The 16,160-nt window shown below is 45.0% G+C and overlaps 1 protein-coding gene across 1 annotated transcript in view; it reads right to left on the bottom strand.

Annotated features, from left to right (window-relative positions):
* TRMT11 (tRNA methyltransferase 11 homolog) overlaps window positions 1-16,160 on the bottom strand; it is a 76,328-nt gene that overhangs the window by 58,169 nt on the left and 1,999 nt on the right. The window contains exons 2-3 of the mRNA XM_040350379.1: window positions 11,290-11,355; window positions 7,248-7,321 (exon numbers count right to left, since the gene is read on the bottom strand). Of these exons, the coding sequence (XP_040206313.1) occupies window positions 7,248-7,321; window positions 11,290-11,355 (140 nt within the window). The remainder of the gene's footprint in view (window positions 1-7,247; window positions 7,322-11,289; window positions 11,356-16,160) is intronic.

The raw sequence follows: 16,160 nt of genomic DNA, 5'->3' as shown, positions 1-16,160 counted from the left end.
AGGTTTTTATTGAGTAAAAAAAAGGTACATACAAAGTCAGCATGACAGTGACATACATACAGGTTACAGGAGGAGATATCCATGAATCAGGTAGTACTATGAAAACGGTAACTGCAGGCAATACATTATACATAGTGTACAGAAAAGCTGGGAGTGTACAAAACAGAGTATCTAAGAAAGTAAACATTCCTGACAAACCCTAATGTAATCACTCAGTAGAGCAGTGGTTCTCAACCTGGGGGTCGGGACCCCCTCGGGGGTCAAATGACAATTTTCCAGGGGTCCTGGACTGTTCCTGAAGCCTGCACCGCTCTACCAGCCTTTTCCAGCTGCCCCTGGTATCTGTGGCGGTCCAGCTGGGCTGTTCCTGGAGCATGCGGCCGCCCACTCAGCTTCAATGCAGCCGCCCATTCAGTTCACGGCATAGCTGACTGGTGAGGAATGTGAAGTGGGAGGGGCTGGAGGAGACCCTATCTCCTCATTTCGGCATAGGTGTCACTGCTATGAGACACCACAAAGTCGGAGACACAGTGAGTAACACTGCCTGTGATTATAGTTGCCATTAAAAGCCCCCACTACAGTTCTCAGATCAAGATCACCAAAGTTGGCTGATGAGAACCCCCCCCCCCCCCCCCCCGCTGCACTGCCACTCATCCCATTCCCCCCCCACCAAAGAGTAAGAGACAGAATAAAAAAAATAAAGAATACATGAAAAGAGGGGGAGGAACAAAGAAAAAGGGGAGAGAAAGAATTATAGAACAAGAAAGATGGCTAGAGAGCGAGGGATGTGGGGGCAGAAAAACAACAAGAAATTAGGATAGAGAGAGATAAAAAGGGAAAAAAATAGAACAAGAGAGAGAGTGGTACATCCTAAAATGTACCATAAGGGGTTTTAATACTCTACGAGTGGAAGGGACTCAGGTAACGATAAATGTCCATGGGTTAGGGGCGCAAATTACTCGTCTTGCCTTGGGTGCTGACAACCTCCTCTACAAAAATAATTTTACTGTTAGGGGTCCCCACAACTTGGGAAATTTTATCAAGGGGTCACAGCACTAGAGGGTTGAGAACCACTGCAGTAGAGGGTCACCATTAACTACAGGTCTCTGTGGCTTTCAGCCAGCGGTCCCAAACTTTATCGTATTTGCCTGGGCAGCCTCTGTTGATGTGTACACATTTTTTGTAGGGAAGTGTTACATTAACCGCTTAAGCCCCGGACCATTTTGCAGCTAAATGCCCAGGCCAGGTTTTGCGATTCGGGACTGCGTCGCTTTAACAGACAATTGCGCGGTCGTGCAACGTGGCTCCCAAACAAAATTGGCGTCCTTTTTTCCCCACAAATAGAGCTTTCTTTTGGTGGTATTTGATCACCTCTGCGGTTTTTATTTTTTGCGCTATAAACAAAAATAGAGCGACAATTTTGAAAAACATACAATATTTTTTACTTTTTGCTATAATAAAAATCCCCCAAAAACATATATAAAATTTTTTTTTTCCCTCAGTTTAGGCCGATACGTATTCTTCTACCTATTTTTGGTAAAAAAAAAAAAATCGCAATAAGCGTTTATCGATTGGTTTGCGCAAGATTTATAGTGTTTACAAAATAGGGGATAGTTTTATTGCATTTTTATTAATTATTTTTTTTTTACTACTATTGGCGGCGATCAGCGATTTTTTTCGTGACTGCGACATTATGGCGGACACTTCGGACAATTTTGACACATTTTTGGGACCATTGTCATTTTCACAGCAAAAAATGCATTTAAATTGCATTGTTTATTGTGAAAATGACAGTTGCAGTTTGGGAGTTAACCACAGGGGGCGCTGTAGGAGTTAAGGATCACTGTGTGTGTGTTTACAACTGTAGGGGGGTGTGGCTGTAGGATGGACGTCATCGATCGAGTCTCCCTATATAAGGGATCACTCGATCGATGCAGCGCCATAGTGAAGCACGGGGAAGCCGTGTTTACATACGGCTCTCCCCGTTCTTCAGCTCCGGGGAGCGATCGCGACGGAGCGGCTATAAACGAATAGCCGCGCCGTCGTCCCGGATCGCTCCCCGAGGGGACCCGACCGGACCCCCCACCCGCTAGAAGGCAAGGGCGTATATATACGCCCTTGTGCCTGTCCGTGCCATTGTGCGGACGTATATAGGCGTGCGGCGGTCGTTAAGTGGATAACCTCTGCCTTCCACTCTGAGAAACTTGGGGTTAATGACCTCATCCACTTCCTGGCAATGATCTTTCTGGCTGAGAATAGGGTTTCATGCAAAAATATCTTGGTGTATTTGTCTACAACTCCAGGGAATATCCCGAGTATACATTGTTTTGGGTCCAGAGCTATGGGTGAGCCCATGACGTCATGGAGGAAGGTTACAATTTGCCTCCAGGAGGTCCTGGATTTTCAGGCAGGCCCAGAGGAGATGATAGAATGTGCCTGTCTCCTGACCACACAACGGACACAGGGTAGACTGGCTGCGCTTGTATCTAGCCCCACAGATAGGGGTAATGTATGCGCTATGTGTTATGTAGATTTGGGAGAGCCTATCAGAGATTAGGGGACACTGCTTTGCAGGTCTCCAGCACCTCCTCCCACTCCTCATCCTCAAATTGGGCCCACCTCCCTCTCCCAGCGAGGTTTCAAAGCAAACGCTAATTTGGTGGATAGTGGGGCAGAGAGCATGCAGTAGAACTTGGATATCAGTCCACACGGATCTTTACTCTTAGCTATGGCCATGATGGGGTGCGGGGTGGGCTGCGGCAAGGTATGCGGAAATTGAGTTTGGGCTGCATGTCGGACTTGAAAAGACCTGAAGAGAATATGGTTGGGGAGGGAAAATTCCTCTTTAAGCGTTTGGTAGGTTTAAGGCTGCCATTTGCCAAAAAATTATGCAGGTAAAATACTCCCTGTGTGGTCCATAGCTCAGAGCCCTGAAATTCGGGTAGCTCTCTATTGTGCCACAGTGGCGTGTAATCTGTTGTCTGGGGTATGCTCAATTTGGCAGAAGTGATATCCCAAATGCATCTATAATGATTCAGCATAGACTTCCCGTCTCCGCTCGACTCAGCACTCCTGGAGCCCGCTGAAACTGCATAAAGCGGGTCTCCAGTGCGCCGAGCCCCCCGTGGACAAAGTAGGAGTCGGAAACTAGTGCCATCCGTCTTTCGGCACCTGCTACTGGTGCCTAGCCCAAGACCTTCCAGGTCTTTTTTGAAGGATCCGAGCAACGTCTCCCAAATATGAGACAATCACACCAGCAGTCCTAGTGCCAGGCAGGCACATTTTCAAGTAAGCGGCCAATCAGCTTTTTTAAAATATGTTTTTTAAATAAAAGGTAATGCACTATGAGATTCCCTCTTTTGTTTCTTATTGTGGTTCCAATCATCGGCATTACTACTGAAACCAACGTTCCAGATATTGTCTTATAGTGTGCAGGCACTTACACCTGCTCAGCGCATAAGACCTACTTTTCATTAAGTGGTCCAATCATTGTGGTAAGCGCATTTGAATATTCAGAGCACTTCGGGTGAAGTCAATTAGCTGGTAAAGGCTGTTTTTCTACCTCCTGGAAATCTGATTGCATGATCACCCATAGAATTTTCTCCTTTATGATCATTTCCTACTACAAACTTTATTTTCACTTTTATATATGGTGTTTTTCATCAGCCTAGCGGCAAAGAATTTGGTTATTTTGTACATTTGATTATCTTCATTTATGGTTTATGTTTTTTTTCATACTACATGTATGTAACATATTGTTTGAATGCGAGACTATTCACTATTGTTTTTGTTATAGATTCACTAGTATCTATTACCTGCCGTCCTTATTCAGGCAGGTATCCTATTATAAATTTTAGCGCCCTCAATAGCACCTTCCACTTACATTTCACAGTTCACCCCTGTACCTCGAGGAGCAGCTCAATATATATAAGTACTGTATAATAATATATACACGTTTTTTTAATTATTTTGGCGCGGGATCAACTTCACTTTATTTTATGTAGTCAGCTGGGCTCCTAGAAATGTGTATTCCCAGGTATCGAATGACATCAGTTCTTTGAAGTGGCAGGTCTCTCTGCGACTCAGAAAACTATCAAATCGGGAGAATTTGCGACTTCCCCCAGTTGATCTTGAGGCCAGAAAATTGACCAAACTGCTCAATCGTGTGCAGTGCAGCCTGGAGGGAGGGGCCCGAATTAGCGAGGTACAACAGCTTATCGTCCGCATACATACTAATTTTTTCTGTTAAGGGTCCCATCCGCAGACCCCGTATCCTCGGGTCTGTGCAGATAGACATAGCCAATGGTATCCTCCAATGGCTCCGCCGCAAGAGCATATAGAAGCGGGGAGAGCGGACAGCCTTGTCTCGTGCCTCTACTGAAGGCAAACACCGGAGATGGCCACCCGTTCGCCACCACCCTGGCCGTAGGGGGCCTGAAAAAGAAGCCTGACCCACCTGTGGAATCTAGGGCCGAAACCATAGCGCTCCAGGCATTTCCACAGATAGGTCAACTCCACAGAATCAAAACGCCTTGGCAGCGTCACAACCACCCGAGTTCCTACATGGCTTGTAGATTGATAAAGAATTTACGTAAATTAAATGAGGTATAACGGCCAGGCATGAATCCCGCTTGGTCTGCATGTATGAGTGAGAGTATGGCTTGGTTGAGGCGGTTAGCTAAGATCTTGGCGAGTATTTTAATGTCTACTTGGAGGAGAGAGATGGGGCGATATGATTCTGGGTACGTCGGGTCCTTACCTGGTTTGAGGATAAGGACAATGGTCTCTTCCCTCATGGACGACGGGAGTGAAAATGTTTCAAAAAGAGGATTATATTGGGCCAATAGTTTGGGGACAAGGACCTCACTATATTGGGAATAAAATTCAATTGGAAGGCCGTCCAAACCCAGGGACTTAGACCTGGCAAACCCGGCAATAGCCTTCGCCACCTCCTCTGGGGTAAGAGGGGCCTCCATCTGCTCCATTGGACCCATATCCGTCGGGCTCGTAGACGTGTACAAATCAGCATAAAAGTCTCGAAACATAGAGCATACTGTGGAAAGGTCCGTTATTTGGAGCCCGTCAGGGCCGCGCAGGGAAATCACCACCGGGGGGGTCTATCCTCACTGTGAACCAAGTAGGCCAGAAGTTTGCCAGACGTTTCCCCGTGCTCAAACCTATTTTGTTTAGCAAAAAAATAATTTCCGTCTAGTCTTTTCATATTGAAGTTGGGTAACCACTCTAGTTTGCAATTTTAGGGCATCCGCGTTCGCTGGGGTGGGATCAACCGTAAATCCCTGCTATGTGATGGACATGTCTGCCACCGCTCTATCTAGGGTGTTAGCCGAATCCGCCTTTATCCGGTTGATCCAATATAGGCTGTGGTCTGACAACAGCCTGGGGTAGAAAGCAGCCTCCCCAAGCCGCGGTATAAGACTCTGTGAGAGAAGGATAAGGTCAATTCTGGACATGGAGTTATGTGCAGAGGAAAAGCAGGAGTATGATTTTGTGCCAAGATATTTGTGCTGCCAGGTGTCAGTCAGATGGAAAGAGGCAATTAATCGGAAAAATTTTGTGTCCCCAGCCATCCCTGTAGAGGGATTTGTGTGTTGGAGTCTGTCTAAGGAGGGATTCAGTGTAGTGTTGAAATCCCCCAGCCAAACCGCTTGGACAGAGGGATGTCTTGCCATAAATGCAATCCCCTCCAGGATTATGGGCATGGAAAATGGAGGCGGGACATAGAAGGCCAGGAGAAGGAAGGGTTCCCCATACAATTTGGTAGACAAGAAAACATATCGGCCCTGTGGGTCCGTGGAGGCCTCACATAATTCAAAATGAACAGATTTGGCAATGAGTATGGAGACCCCGCGCCCAAGAGTCGTGTGGGTTGAATGAAATGCCCACCCCACCCATGGCCGACGGAGGGCCATCTGCAGCCTCCCCTCTACATGAGTTTCAACCAGTACCATTACATCGGCCCGTTGTTTTTTAAGGTATGCAAAAGCTGCCAAGCGTTTCACCTTCTCACGGAGACCCCTGACATTCCAGGTTAGGAATTTTAAAGACGCCATGGATCCGCACGCGAGAAACAATGTGACTCAACTGGGCATAGGAGCCCAGCCTCGCCAGTCATAGCCCAAGGAATCATAGGGAGCATTAAAACCAAACATGGGAGCGGACTTAGTATATGACACAAGACCTTTGACCGTATGAAAGTATGCGGTATTACCTCTGTTATTAGAAATGTAATAAATGTTTTTAAATGTTAATTACATGTGATTGTATTGGCACTGATACACTCGGCGTCTTAATGACTGCTGAACGTCTGGTGTTACTCACCTGCCTTTGAGTATATTAGTGTGTGGTGTGTGACGTTTGCCTCTATGCCTTCGTTCCCTGTTGATGCCCAATAGGGAGAAACGCAGCGTCAGGTGGAGCATCAGTAGCTGACGTCACCACGCTCCCAGCTGATCGGTCAGACCCGAAGCTGGTTTGTACTTTTCACCCGGACTTTTTACTTTGTTGCCAAAAGCCTTTTTAGATGTCAGTGATTTATTTCCCGCAGTGGAATAAAGTGAATCTTTTATATTCCATCACTGCACTATGAAGCCTTTCTTTTTCTTCATCCACACACTTTGTAAACCATCCTTTCTCATGGATTGCATCCCTGGGAGATCTACTTGGAGACCACAGTATCCCTGCAATCTGCAGAGGAGGAGGCGGAGCAGGAGTGAACACCTCATTCCAGCTGATGATTGATGTGTACAGTGCCTGATTGATCTGGTAAGCGGGCATTCACTTACTTGTTGAAGGATTGTATTGAAGGCATCCATTTACTGTGTTGGTCGGTGGAAGCATTGATTCCCCCAGGAAGGAATACACACGTGGGATGCTCATATGGGACTACAAGCTTTAGGATCGTATCATTCAGTTGATTCCCCTATTTTTCCAATCAGGACTCAGACACCTGTATTCACACTATTTGGTTGCGCACTTATATGTTTCTTTTCCCCATGTTTGTTGAGCCTCATATTTCAGGTTTTTTACTATTTTTTATAATATTTTTATATTTTCATCCTATTCACGCAATTATTATTGCTTTGTATTCACTGGTTTGTTTTTGTTATATCAATTTTTTCACTAGTTGCATATCAGGGGTAGCGCGGATTGTTCTTGCTACACATTCTTTTCACAGAATCCTGACACTAGGTACAGTGGAAGATGGCCATTTATTTACCAAGCCTTACTTTGCACAAACCGTCCTCTTCATTATTTTTCTTGCCAATTCCTCACAAGGGATATTGAGCACACAGAATGGAGACTGTGAAACAAAAAATACAGCAAAATTGGTAAAAATTGTAATGCTAGACATAGATGATATCCTGCAATGCTAAGAATTTTTTTTAATAGATCCAAAAACATTCTACAATTCTCAACCAGATCAGCATCGTTTAACTATTGAATTGTAACCATACAATTTGTTTTTTTAGCATAAGCATCTTATCCCACTCAGTACATGGTTATAGATTTCAAATATACAGCCAAAATATATGCAATGGCTGTATATTATTACATGTGTAAGGGGAAGGAATCAGAGGGGGTAAAATTTAAGATTTGGAGAAATCTAAACTGTCTATGTTGCCAAATACTCCATTATGAAGCCCCTTATGCAGCCGAGATGTGTCTAGAATGTTGGTTATATGTATATACAAATGTTTTGCCTTTCATTTCTATTTTAAACTGAATGAGGTGAGAATTTACATATATAGCTAGATTCACATACCTTGCCGCATCTTTGCGGCAGCGTAGCGCATCGTATTTACACTACACCGCCGTAAGTTAGCTAGGCAAGTACTGTATTCACAAAGTACTTGCCTGCTAAGTTACGGCGGCGTAGCGTAAATGTGGCCGGCGTAAGTGCGCCTAATTCAAATTAGGCTGAGGGGGCGCGTTTTATGTTAATGGAGGGTGACCTGACGTGATTGATGTTTTTTACGAACGGCGCATGCGCCGTCCATGTACATAACCCAGTGTGCATTGCGGCAATGTACGCTGCAAGGACGTATTGGTTTCGACACGGACGTAAATTACGTCCAGCCCTATTCACGGACGACTTACGCAAACGACGTAAAATGTTCAAATTTCGATGCGGGAACGACGCCCATACTTAACATTGGCTACGCCACCTAGGGGGCATGTTTATCTTTAGGCGGCGTATCTCTTACGGAAACGGCGTATCTAGTGATTTACATATTCTACGCCAAACTCAATGGAAGCGCCACCTAGCGGCCAGCCTAAATATTGCACCCTAAGATACGACGGCGCAAGTCGTCGTATCTTAGATAGGTTTAAGTGTATCTCTGTTTGAGAATACACTTAAACTTAGGACGGCGCAGATTCCGAGTTAGGTCGGCGTATCTACCGATACGCCGGCCTAACTCTTTGTGAACCTTGCTAATACACTTTAACCATTTAACCTCCGGAAGGTTTCCCCCTCTTCATGACCAGGTCATTTTTTGCTATTCAGCAATGCGCTACTTTAACTGGCGATTTTTATCATTTTTTCACACAAATAGAGCTTTCTTTTGGTGGTATTTGATCACCACTGGATTTTTATAAGATAGAAAAAAAAACAATAATATTTTCTACTTTATGTAATAAAACATATAAAATAAAAAATGTCTTCATAAATTTAGGCCAAAATGTGTTCTGCTACATGTCTTTGGTAAACTTCCCTCTTAAAGTTAGGGTGCGTGTTATATGCCGATAAATACGGTAATTAATTTGTATGATAGTTTTAGCGCATACAAACTTTGAGACAGTATATATACACTGGAATTTACGCAGCTATAGACGCAATACTGCAATGGCGGTGATCAACGACTTTTACTGGCACTGTAATAGGGTGGTGGAAAATCTGGTGCTAACAGACACTCGCTGGGAGGGTCATTAACGGACACTAATGTTGCTAGTGACACCAATACAGTGATCAGTGCTAATACTGTACTAATGACACTGGCTGGAAAGGAGTTAACATCTAGGGGCAATGAAGGGGTTAACCACGTGTCTGACAATGTGTAAAATGTGCATTGTGTGCTGCTTTTAGTTTCTGATCTTATACCTGCTTTTTAGAGAGAAGAAACAACCAGATCGCTGTTCCCTGTATACAGAGTTCTGTGCTTTTGTAAACACAGAAGTGTGTGAGAGAGATTGGACAAAGCCGACCAGCCGGTTTCAACCAAAAGCATTGGCTGAAATCTGCTGCAACGCACACCACAAACAAAGGCTGCCCGCGTACACGTACGTGACTGTGCCTTCACCTGCCGCCGCTTGCAGTATACATACTATGAGCGGTCGGTAGGTGGTTAATATAGCAGTAATGAAACAACCGATGTGCAAGCATAATCCTGCCACCAGCACTTCTGTAACCTTCCAGATCAACTGCTAACCATTTGTAAAGAAAAATTGTGGGAAGGTCTTCCTTTCTACTAGTGCGAGATCTTCAGCCCCTCAGTTCCCCTCCCTTGAAATATATATATATATATATATATAGTGCACGGTTTCCTAGTTTTAGCATAGGATGGAGAAACACACCATGAATGATATGACATACATATGTAGATGTGTCTCCCACTCTCCCTAAGGCTCAGTACAGGTATGCATACACTCTTAATAGGTAATACAATTTGAACCACTACAAGAAAAAATAGCTCAATAATCCCGATTTACTGTAAATGAACTTGTCCTTCAACAAATCACCTCCACCCCACCTGAGGTAATACTTAGAGGGGGTTGTAAAGGTAATTGTTTCCCCTAAATAGCTTCCTTTACCTTAGCACAGTCCTCCTTCACTTACCTCATCCTTCCATTTTGCTTTTAAATGTCCTTATTTCTTCTGAGAAATCCTCACTCCCTGTTCTTCTGTCTGTAACTCCACACAGTAATGCAAGGCTTTCTCCCTGGTGTGGATAAAGCCTCTTGAGGGGAGAGGGGGCGAGCAGGAGTGTCAGGACACTCTCTACTTTGCAGATAGAGAAAGGAGCTGTGTGTTAGTGGGCGTCCTGACCCTCCTGCTCGCCCCCTCAAGAGGCTTTCTCCACACCAGGGAGAAAGCCTTGCATTACTGTGTGGAGTTACAGACAGAAGAACAGGAAGTGAGGATTTCTCAGAAGATAGAGCAAAATGGAAGAATGAGGTAAGTGAAGGAGGACTGCACTAAGGTAAAGGAAGCTATTTAAGAAATAAAATTACCTTTACAACCCCTTTAAATTTAGCCCCGATCCAATATTCTTTCTTCCGAGAAGTGAAGGAAAGATTGCTGGATTGGGGCAAAGGCAAGTATTTTTCTAGGTATGTTGCACTCAGGTAGGTTTATTAAAGAACAACCTGTGGGGATTACATTTTCTATCAGGATTCTGTTTTGTATGTGACCCTTTTGGGGAGAATTTTCTTCACATCCTGACACGGTGATATCCATACAAGAACTGTTTGTTACAGCATTGATGCCAGTGGGCACAGTAATAATTTTCAGCACAGGTGTCAGTATTATTAACTCCCATCCCAACATTGGTGGTCAGTGGCATGGAAATGTAACCCCTCCTATGACCACCAATGCAGAAGCAGAGTTGTGAGATAAAACTTCCCTGCCACTAGGATCAGTGCAATGCAAGGCGGGGGGGGTCATTGGCAGTAAAGTTAACCCCCCCACCCCCCTATACACCACTTGCAATGGCAATGTTAACCTCTTCCTCAATTCCAATCCCAAATTCCCTACTTCTCTAATCTGGTGGACAGGGAGCAGCAATGACATAAAATATCACCGGCTGAGCTAATTTCAGCACACACTCAATTCTGCTGAGCTCACATCTCTCTCTTCCACGGGAGCCGGTGGACTGATGGCGAGATCTGAGGTCAGCCGCATCCCCATCCCGTCCAAAGAGGAGTCTCTGCTCTGCCTCCGGGTTGTTCTGCTGTCCTGCACCAGAGCCCCCGTCCCACAGATGGAGGGAGGATTTTACTTTGTTATTGCAGCCCTGCACGGTGCTCGGTCCTGAATGACAGAAGTGTCACTCCTGTCATCCAGGTATCTGGAGAGGGGAGCTTTCATTGCTCACAGCACCCCCTTTCCACATGCGACCAGGGCAGGTCCCTTCTGCCCACCCCTTGTCCTGGCCCTGCCTCTTCTATCCAAAACAAAGCTAAAAAAGTGTTGCCTGCCCTTGGGCTTTAACACAAAGCTTTAGGACAAAACAGGTGTCCTGACAAAAATAATAAATGTAAATGACATACCTTTTGAGGGTCATCTGGAATATTACTAAAATTCCCCCCATAAAGAGAGATTAAAGAGTGGATTTCCTGTGCGGGAAAAAAAGAAGAAGGGGGATTTATATATTTAAAGGGGAAAAGAAAATCTGTTAGAAATGAGACAATGCATGTTAATAGAATCTTTAACCACTGTGCAATGTACTGTACAGCACCACAACACATCTGGAGGTAGCCAGCACAATACTAAAGGCAAGCTATTATCCCTACATTTTACATGCATTGACATTACTAAAAAGGTTCAGACAAATTCATAAAGCGTGTCTGACTCTCTTTAGGATTCCAGTGTGCCTTTGTAAAACAAATATTTGTACTTGCACCAAATTGTTGCTAAATACAGGTATATGAATTTGATGCCAGCCCCGCACAGAGGTGCAATGAGACTGGAGTGTCCATAAAAACATTGCATCTTTAGTGAGGCTGAGCTCCCTCCTGCTGCTGTCACAGACAGTGCAGCCGTAGAGGAGTTTTGTAGCTGGGTGGATGGAGTCTTTCCAATCAGATCTGCTCACCTTGTGATTGACAGGTCCATAGCAAATGGACAGCCTGCTATTGGCTATAGAATCTTAGAATCTGCCCACTGCATGCTGACAATCAGACAGAGAGAGCGGACTTGATGGGAAAGTAATCGATCCTGATGGCCTCATCTCATTTCTTGAGGCCCTAAAATGCCAGGACAGTACAAATACCCCCCCCCCCCCCCAAATGACCCCTTTTGAAAAGTGCACAGCCTGAGAGGCATTTAGTAAGAGGCATTGTGAGTTTTTGAAATTGTAATTTTTTGTCACAATTGTTTTGGAAAGTTAAGAAATACGTTTTTTTTTTTTTTTTCCCTGTGGACATGCAACTTAGTATACATTCCGGTACAGATCCTGTGTGCCAGGACAACTGAACTCCTGTGCACATGCTGCCAAGTATACATTCTGCCACAGATCCTGCATGCCAGAATACCTGAGCTCCTGTGCGTGTGTAACTCAGTATACATCCCAGTACAGATCCTGTGTGCCAGGATGGCTGAACTCCTGTGTATGCTCAGCATACATTCCGGTATAGATCCTGTGTGCCAGGATGGCTGAACTCCTGTGCACGTGCAGCTCATACATTCCAATACAGATCATATGAGCCTAAATGCCTGTGCACGTGCAGCATAGTATACATTCCAGTATAGATCATGTGCACTAGCGATGACTGAACTCCTGTGCATGAGAATGAGGCTGGGTTCACACTATACTACACGACTTTCATCCTACTTTGCTCTGCTACATTGGTCCTACACTGATCCTACATTGGTCCTACATCCATCAGACTTTCATGAACAGGATACTACTTTGATCCGACTTTGTGAAAGTCTGACTTGTTCTTTGACCAATCAAAGCAATCCTAGAGTGAGATAAATTCCTTTTACTGCTGCTGTAATCAGATGTCAAAAGTCAGATGGTTAGGACAAGGATCCTACTTTGGTCCGACGTCAATGATATTTAATGGGCTTAAGTAGGATCAAAGTCGGCCCAAAGTAGTACAGGGAGCATTTTCAAAGTCGGACCGACTTGTGTCGGACCAGTTAAGACGGCTCCCATAGGGAAACATTGATTTTCACACGTCATGCGACATGAGCTCCCAATGTCGGAGTGTTTTTTGGACAAGTGTGAACCCAGCCTGAAACTCTGCTGCAATTAAAACAAAGGGCCGGATTACTGTCCTCCAGACTTTAAGGGGGCCGGACTGTAGCCATCAGGAGTAAAAAATCCCCCATCATTGATGTCATTGGGAGAAATTCTGCCCCATCATTGGGAGGAATTCTGCCCCATTATTGGGAGGAATTCTGCCCCATCATTGGTGTCACTGGGAGGAATTCTGCCCCATCATTGGGAGGAATTCTGCCCCATCATTGGGAGGAATTCTGCCCCATCATTGGGAGGAATTCTGCCCCATCATTGGGAGGAATTCTGCCCCATCATTGGGAGGAATTCTGCCCCATCATTGGTGTCATTGGGAGGAATTTTGCCCCATCATTGGTGCCAATGAATAAAAAAGCACCCCAAGGGCCGGATAACATCAAGCAAAGGGCCACATCTGGCCCACGGGCCGCAGTTTGAAGACCACTGATCTAGTGCACCATCCAATACTATAGCAGGGCTCCTGTCAGTCCTTATGACCGGCATTCATATGTTTTAGTCATATGAGAAACAATTACCTGCTTAGTAGGTGAGGTTGAAAAAAGACACACGTCCATCAAGTCTAACCTAGTGGTTGTTAAACAAGTGTGCATCATACACCAAGAGCCTCTCCATGTGGGTCATACTCCCCTAGGGGTTTAAACTCAAGTTATATCATAAGCTTTGATATACTCAAAGAATGTCATCCAAATGGCAGGTGTAGTTAGGGCTGCAAATCACTCCATGGGTAGTCATGCCTTAGGGCTCTTTCACACGGAATGGATCCGCCCTGTGAACCTCCGCTGATCCCCGCTGAGCCGGCGGATGATAGGGCGGTCCCCGCACACTGTGCAGGGACTGCCCTGTCGGATCTCCGCTCTCCCCTATGGGGGGGGATTGGATTAACACAGACCATGTGTCCGTGTTCACCTGACCTGATGACGGATGGAAAAATAAGGTTTTCCTCCGTCTGCAGAATCGGAGGATTGCGGACCTGGATGAGATCGGCTGTCAGCGGATGTTCATCCGGTGAAACCCGCAATCTCATAGGGACCAATGTATGTCCCTTTTTCATCCATACACAGATGGATGAAAAAGCGAACAGATGTGAGAGCCCTTAGACTGTCTACAGTCGGAGGGCTGGAGTGATTTGCAGCCCCAACTACACCTGTCATTTGGACGACGTTCTTGGAGTATATCAAGGCTTATGATATACCAATTGCTGGTGAGTTTGAACCCCTAGGGGAGTGTGACCCACGTGGGGAGGATCTTGGTGTACACTTATTTAAAGACCACTAGGATCACCATCTGCTTCCCGAACTTTTAATCACCATGGGGGTTATTTACTAAAGGCAAATCAACTTTGCACTAGAAGTGCACTTGGAGGTGCCTTTAGTAAATCTACCCCCATGTGTCATCCAATTGTTTCTCATATGACTAAAACATATGAATGCCGGTCATGATAAGGACTGACGAGAGCGCTGCTATGGTATTGGATGGTGCTCTAGATTGTGCTTCTCGGCTGGATACTATTATTTTATTAATTGCTATGTTTATGTAGCGGCTGCTTTTATGCTTAAGATCATTTGTTTTTTACCTGGTTTGATATATTAGTAACGCAGCGCTGAGTTGGTGTAAGTAGTCCTTTTATACACTTAAAGCGGTAGTTCACCCTCCTTTCCATCATTAGACCATTACATTCGGCATCGTAGCGCGAGCTACGGTATGCCGGTCTTAAATTTTTAATCCCCGTACTCACTGTGCTATCGATGATTGAAGAATCCGACTCCCGCGGGGAATGGGCGTGCCTATGGAGAGGGAGGATGATTGACGGCCGGCTCTGGCACGTCACGCTCCCCGAAGACAGCCGGAGTAGGTCTCGGCTATTCACGGCGCCTGCGCACAGGCTATGCGCAGGCGCCGTGAATAGCCAAGCCTATTTCGGTTATTTCCGGAGAAGCGTGACGTGCCAGGGCCGGCCGTCAATCACCTTCTCTCACCATAGGAACGTCCATTCCCCGGATTCTTCAATCATCGATAGCACAGTGAGTACGGGCATAAAAAATGTAAGACCGGCATACCGTAGCTCGCGCTACGATGCCGAATTTAATGGTCTAATAAAAAAAAACTTTTTTTTTTTTTTTAACAGGGTGAACCCCCGCTTTAAAGGGGTTGTAAAAGGTTTGTTTTTTATTTTCTAAATAGGTTCCTTTAAACTAGTGCATTGTTGGTTCACTTACCTTTTCCTTCCATTTCCCTTCTAAATTTTTTATTTTTTTTTGTCTGAACTTCCTGTTCCTCTTCAGTAAGCTGTTCTGGCTGACTAACCCCCAGCCAGAACTGCTTGGATGATGGGGGCAAGTTTACAGGAAACAGGAAGTGAGAAATTCAAAACAAAGAAAAAAAAACATTTAGAAGGGAAATCGAAGGAAAAGGTTAGTGAACCAACAAGCCAAGCCTCGTACACAAGATCGGATTTCCATCGGACAAATCTGTGGAATTTTGTGCGAAGGGCGCTGGCCGTGAACTTGTTCTGCATACAGACGGCAGAACCTTTTCAGCCGACATACACAAGACTACGTGGTTTTTCAGCTCTTTAGCACCACCCTTTGGGCAACTTCTGCTAATGGTGTGCTGTGGTTAGCATTGGTTCGGAGCATGTGTGTTTGTACTTTGAAAGGTTTTTTCCGATGGACTTCTGTACACATGATCGGATAATCCGACAAGACACATTTGTTGTCGGAAAATTTGAAAGCATGCTAAAATACATTTGTTGTCGGAAATTCCGTCAACAATTGTCCCATATACCCTGCCATCACACATTTGTTGTCGGAAAATCCGATCGTGTGTACGAGGCTTTAGAATATCCCAAATAAATAAACCTGACTGCTTGCAGTCGTCTTTAAAATTTACTGTGAGCTGCAAATTTGCAGCTCAATATACATTCTGGTACAGATCCTGTGTGCTGGCATGCAGTTCAATTATATATATATATATATATATATATATATATATTCCAGTACAGATCCTTTCTGCTAGGATGACTGAACTCCTGTGCATATGCAGCTCAGTATACATTCCGGTATAGATTCTTTGTGCCAAGATGATTAAACTCCTGCGCACGTGCACCTCAGTATACATTCCAGCACAGTCTGCGTGTTGGGATGACTGAACTCCTGCACA

This window comes from Rana temporaria, chromosome 4, assembly GCF_905171775.1.
Source record: "Rana temporaria chromosome 4, aRanTem1.1, whole genome shotgun sequence".
Lineage (NCBI taxonomy): Eukaryota > Metazoa > Chordata > Amphibia > Anura > Ranidae > Rana > Rana temporaria.
This window is presented reverse-complemented; position numbering and strand designations above follow the sequence as displayed.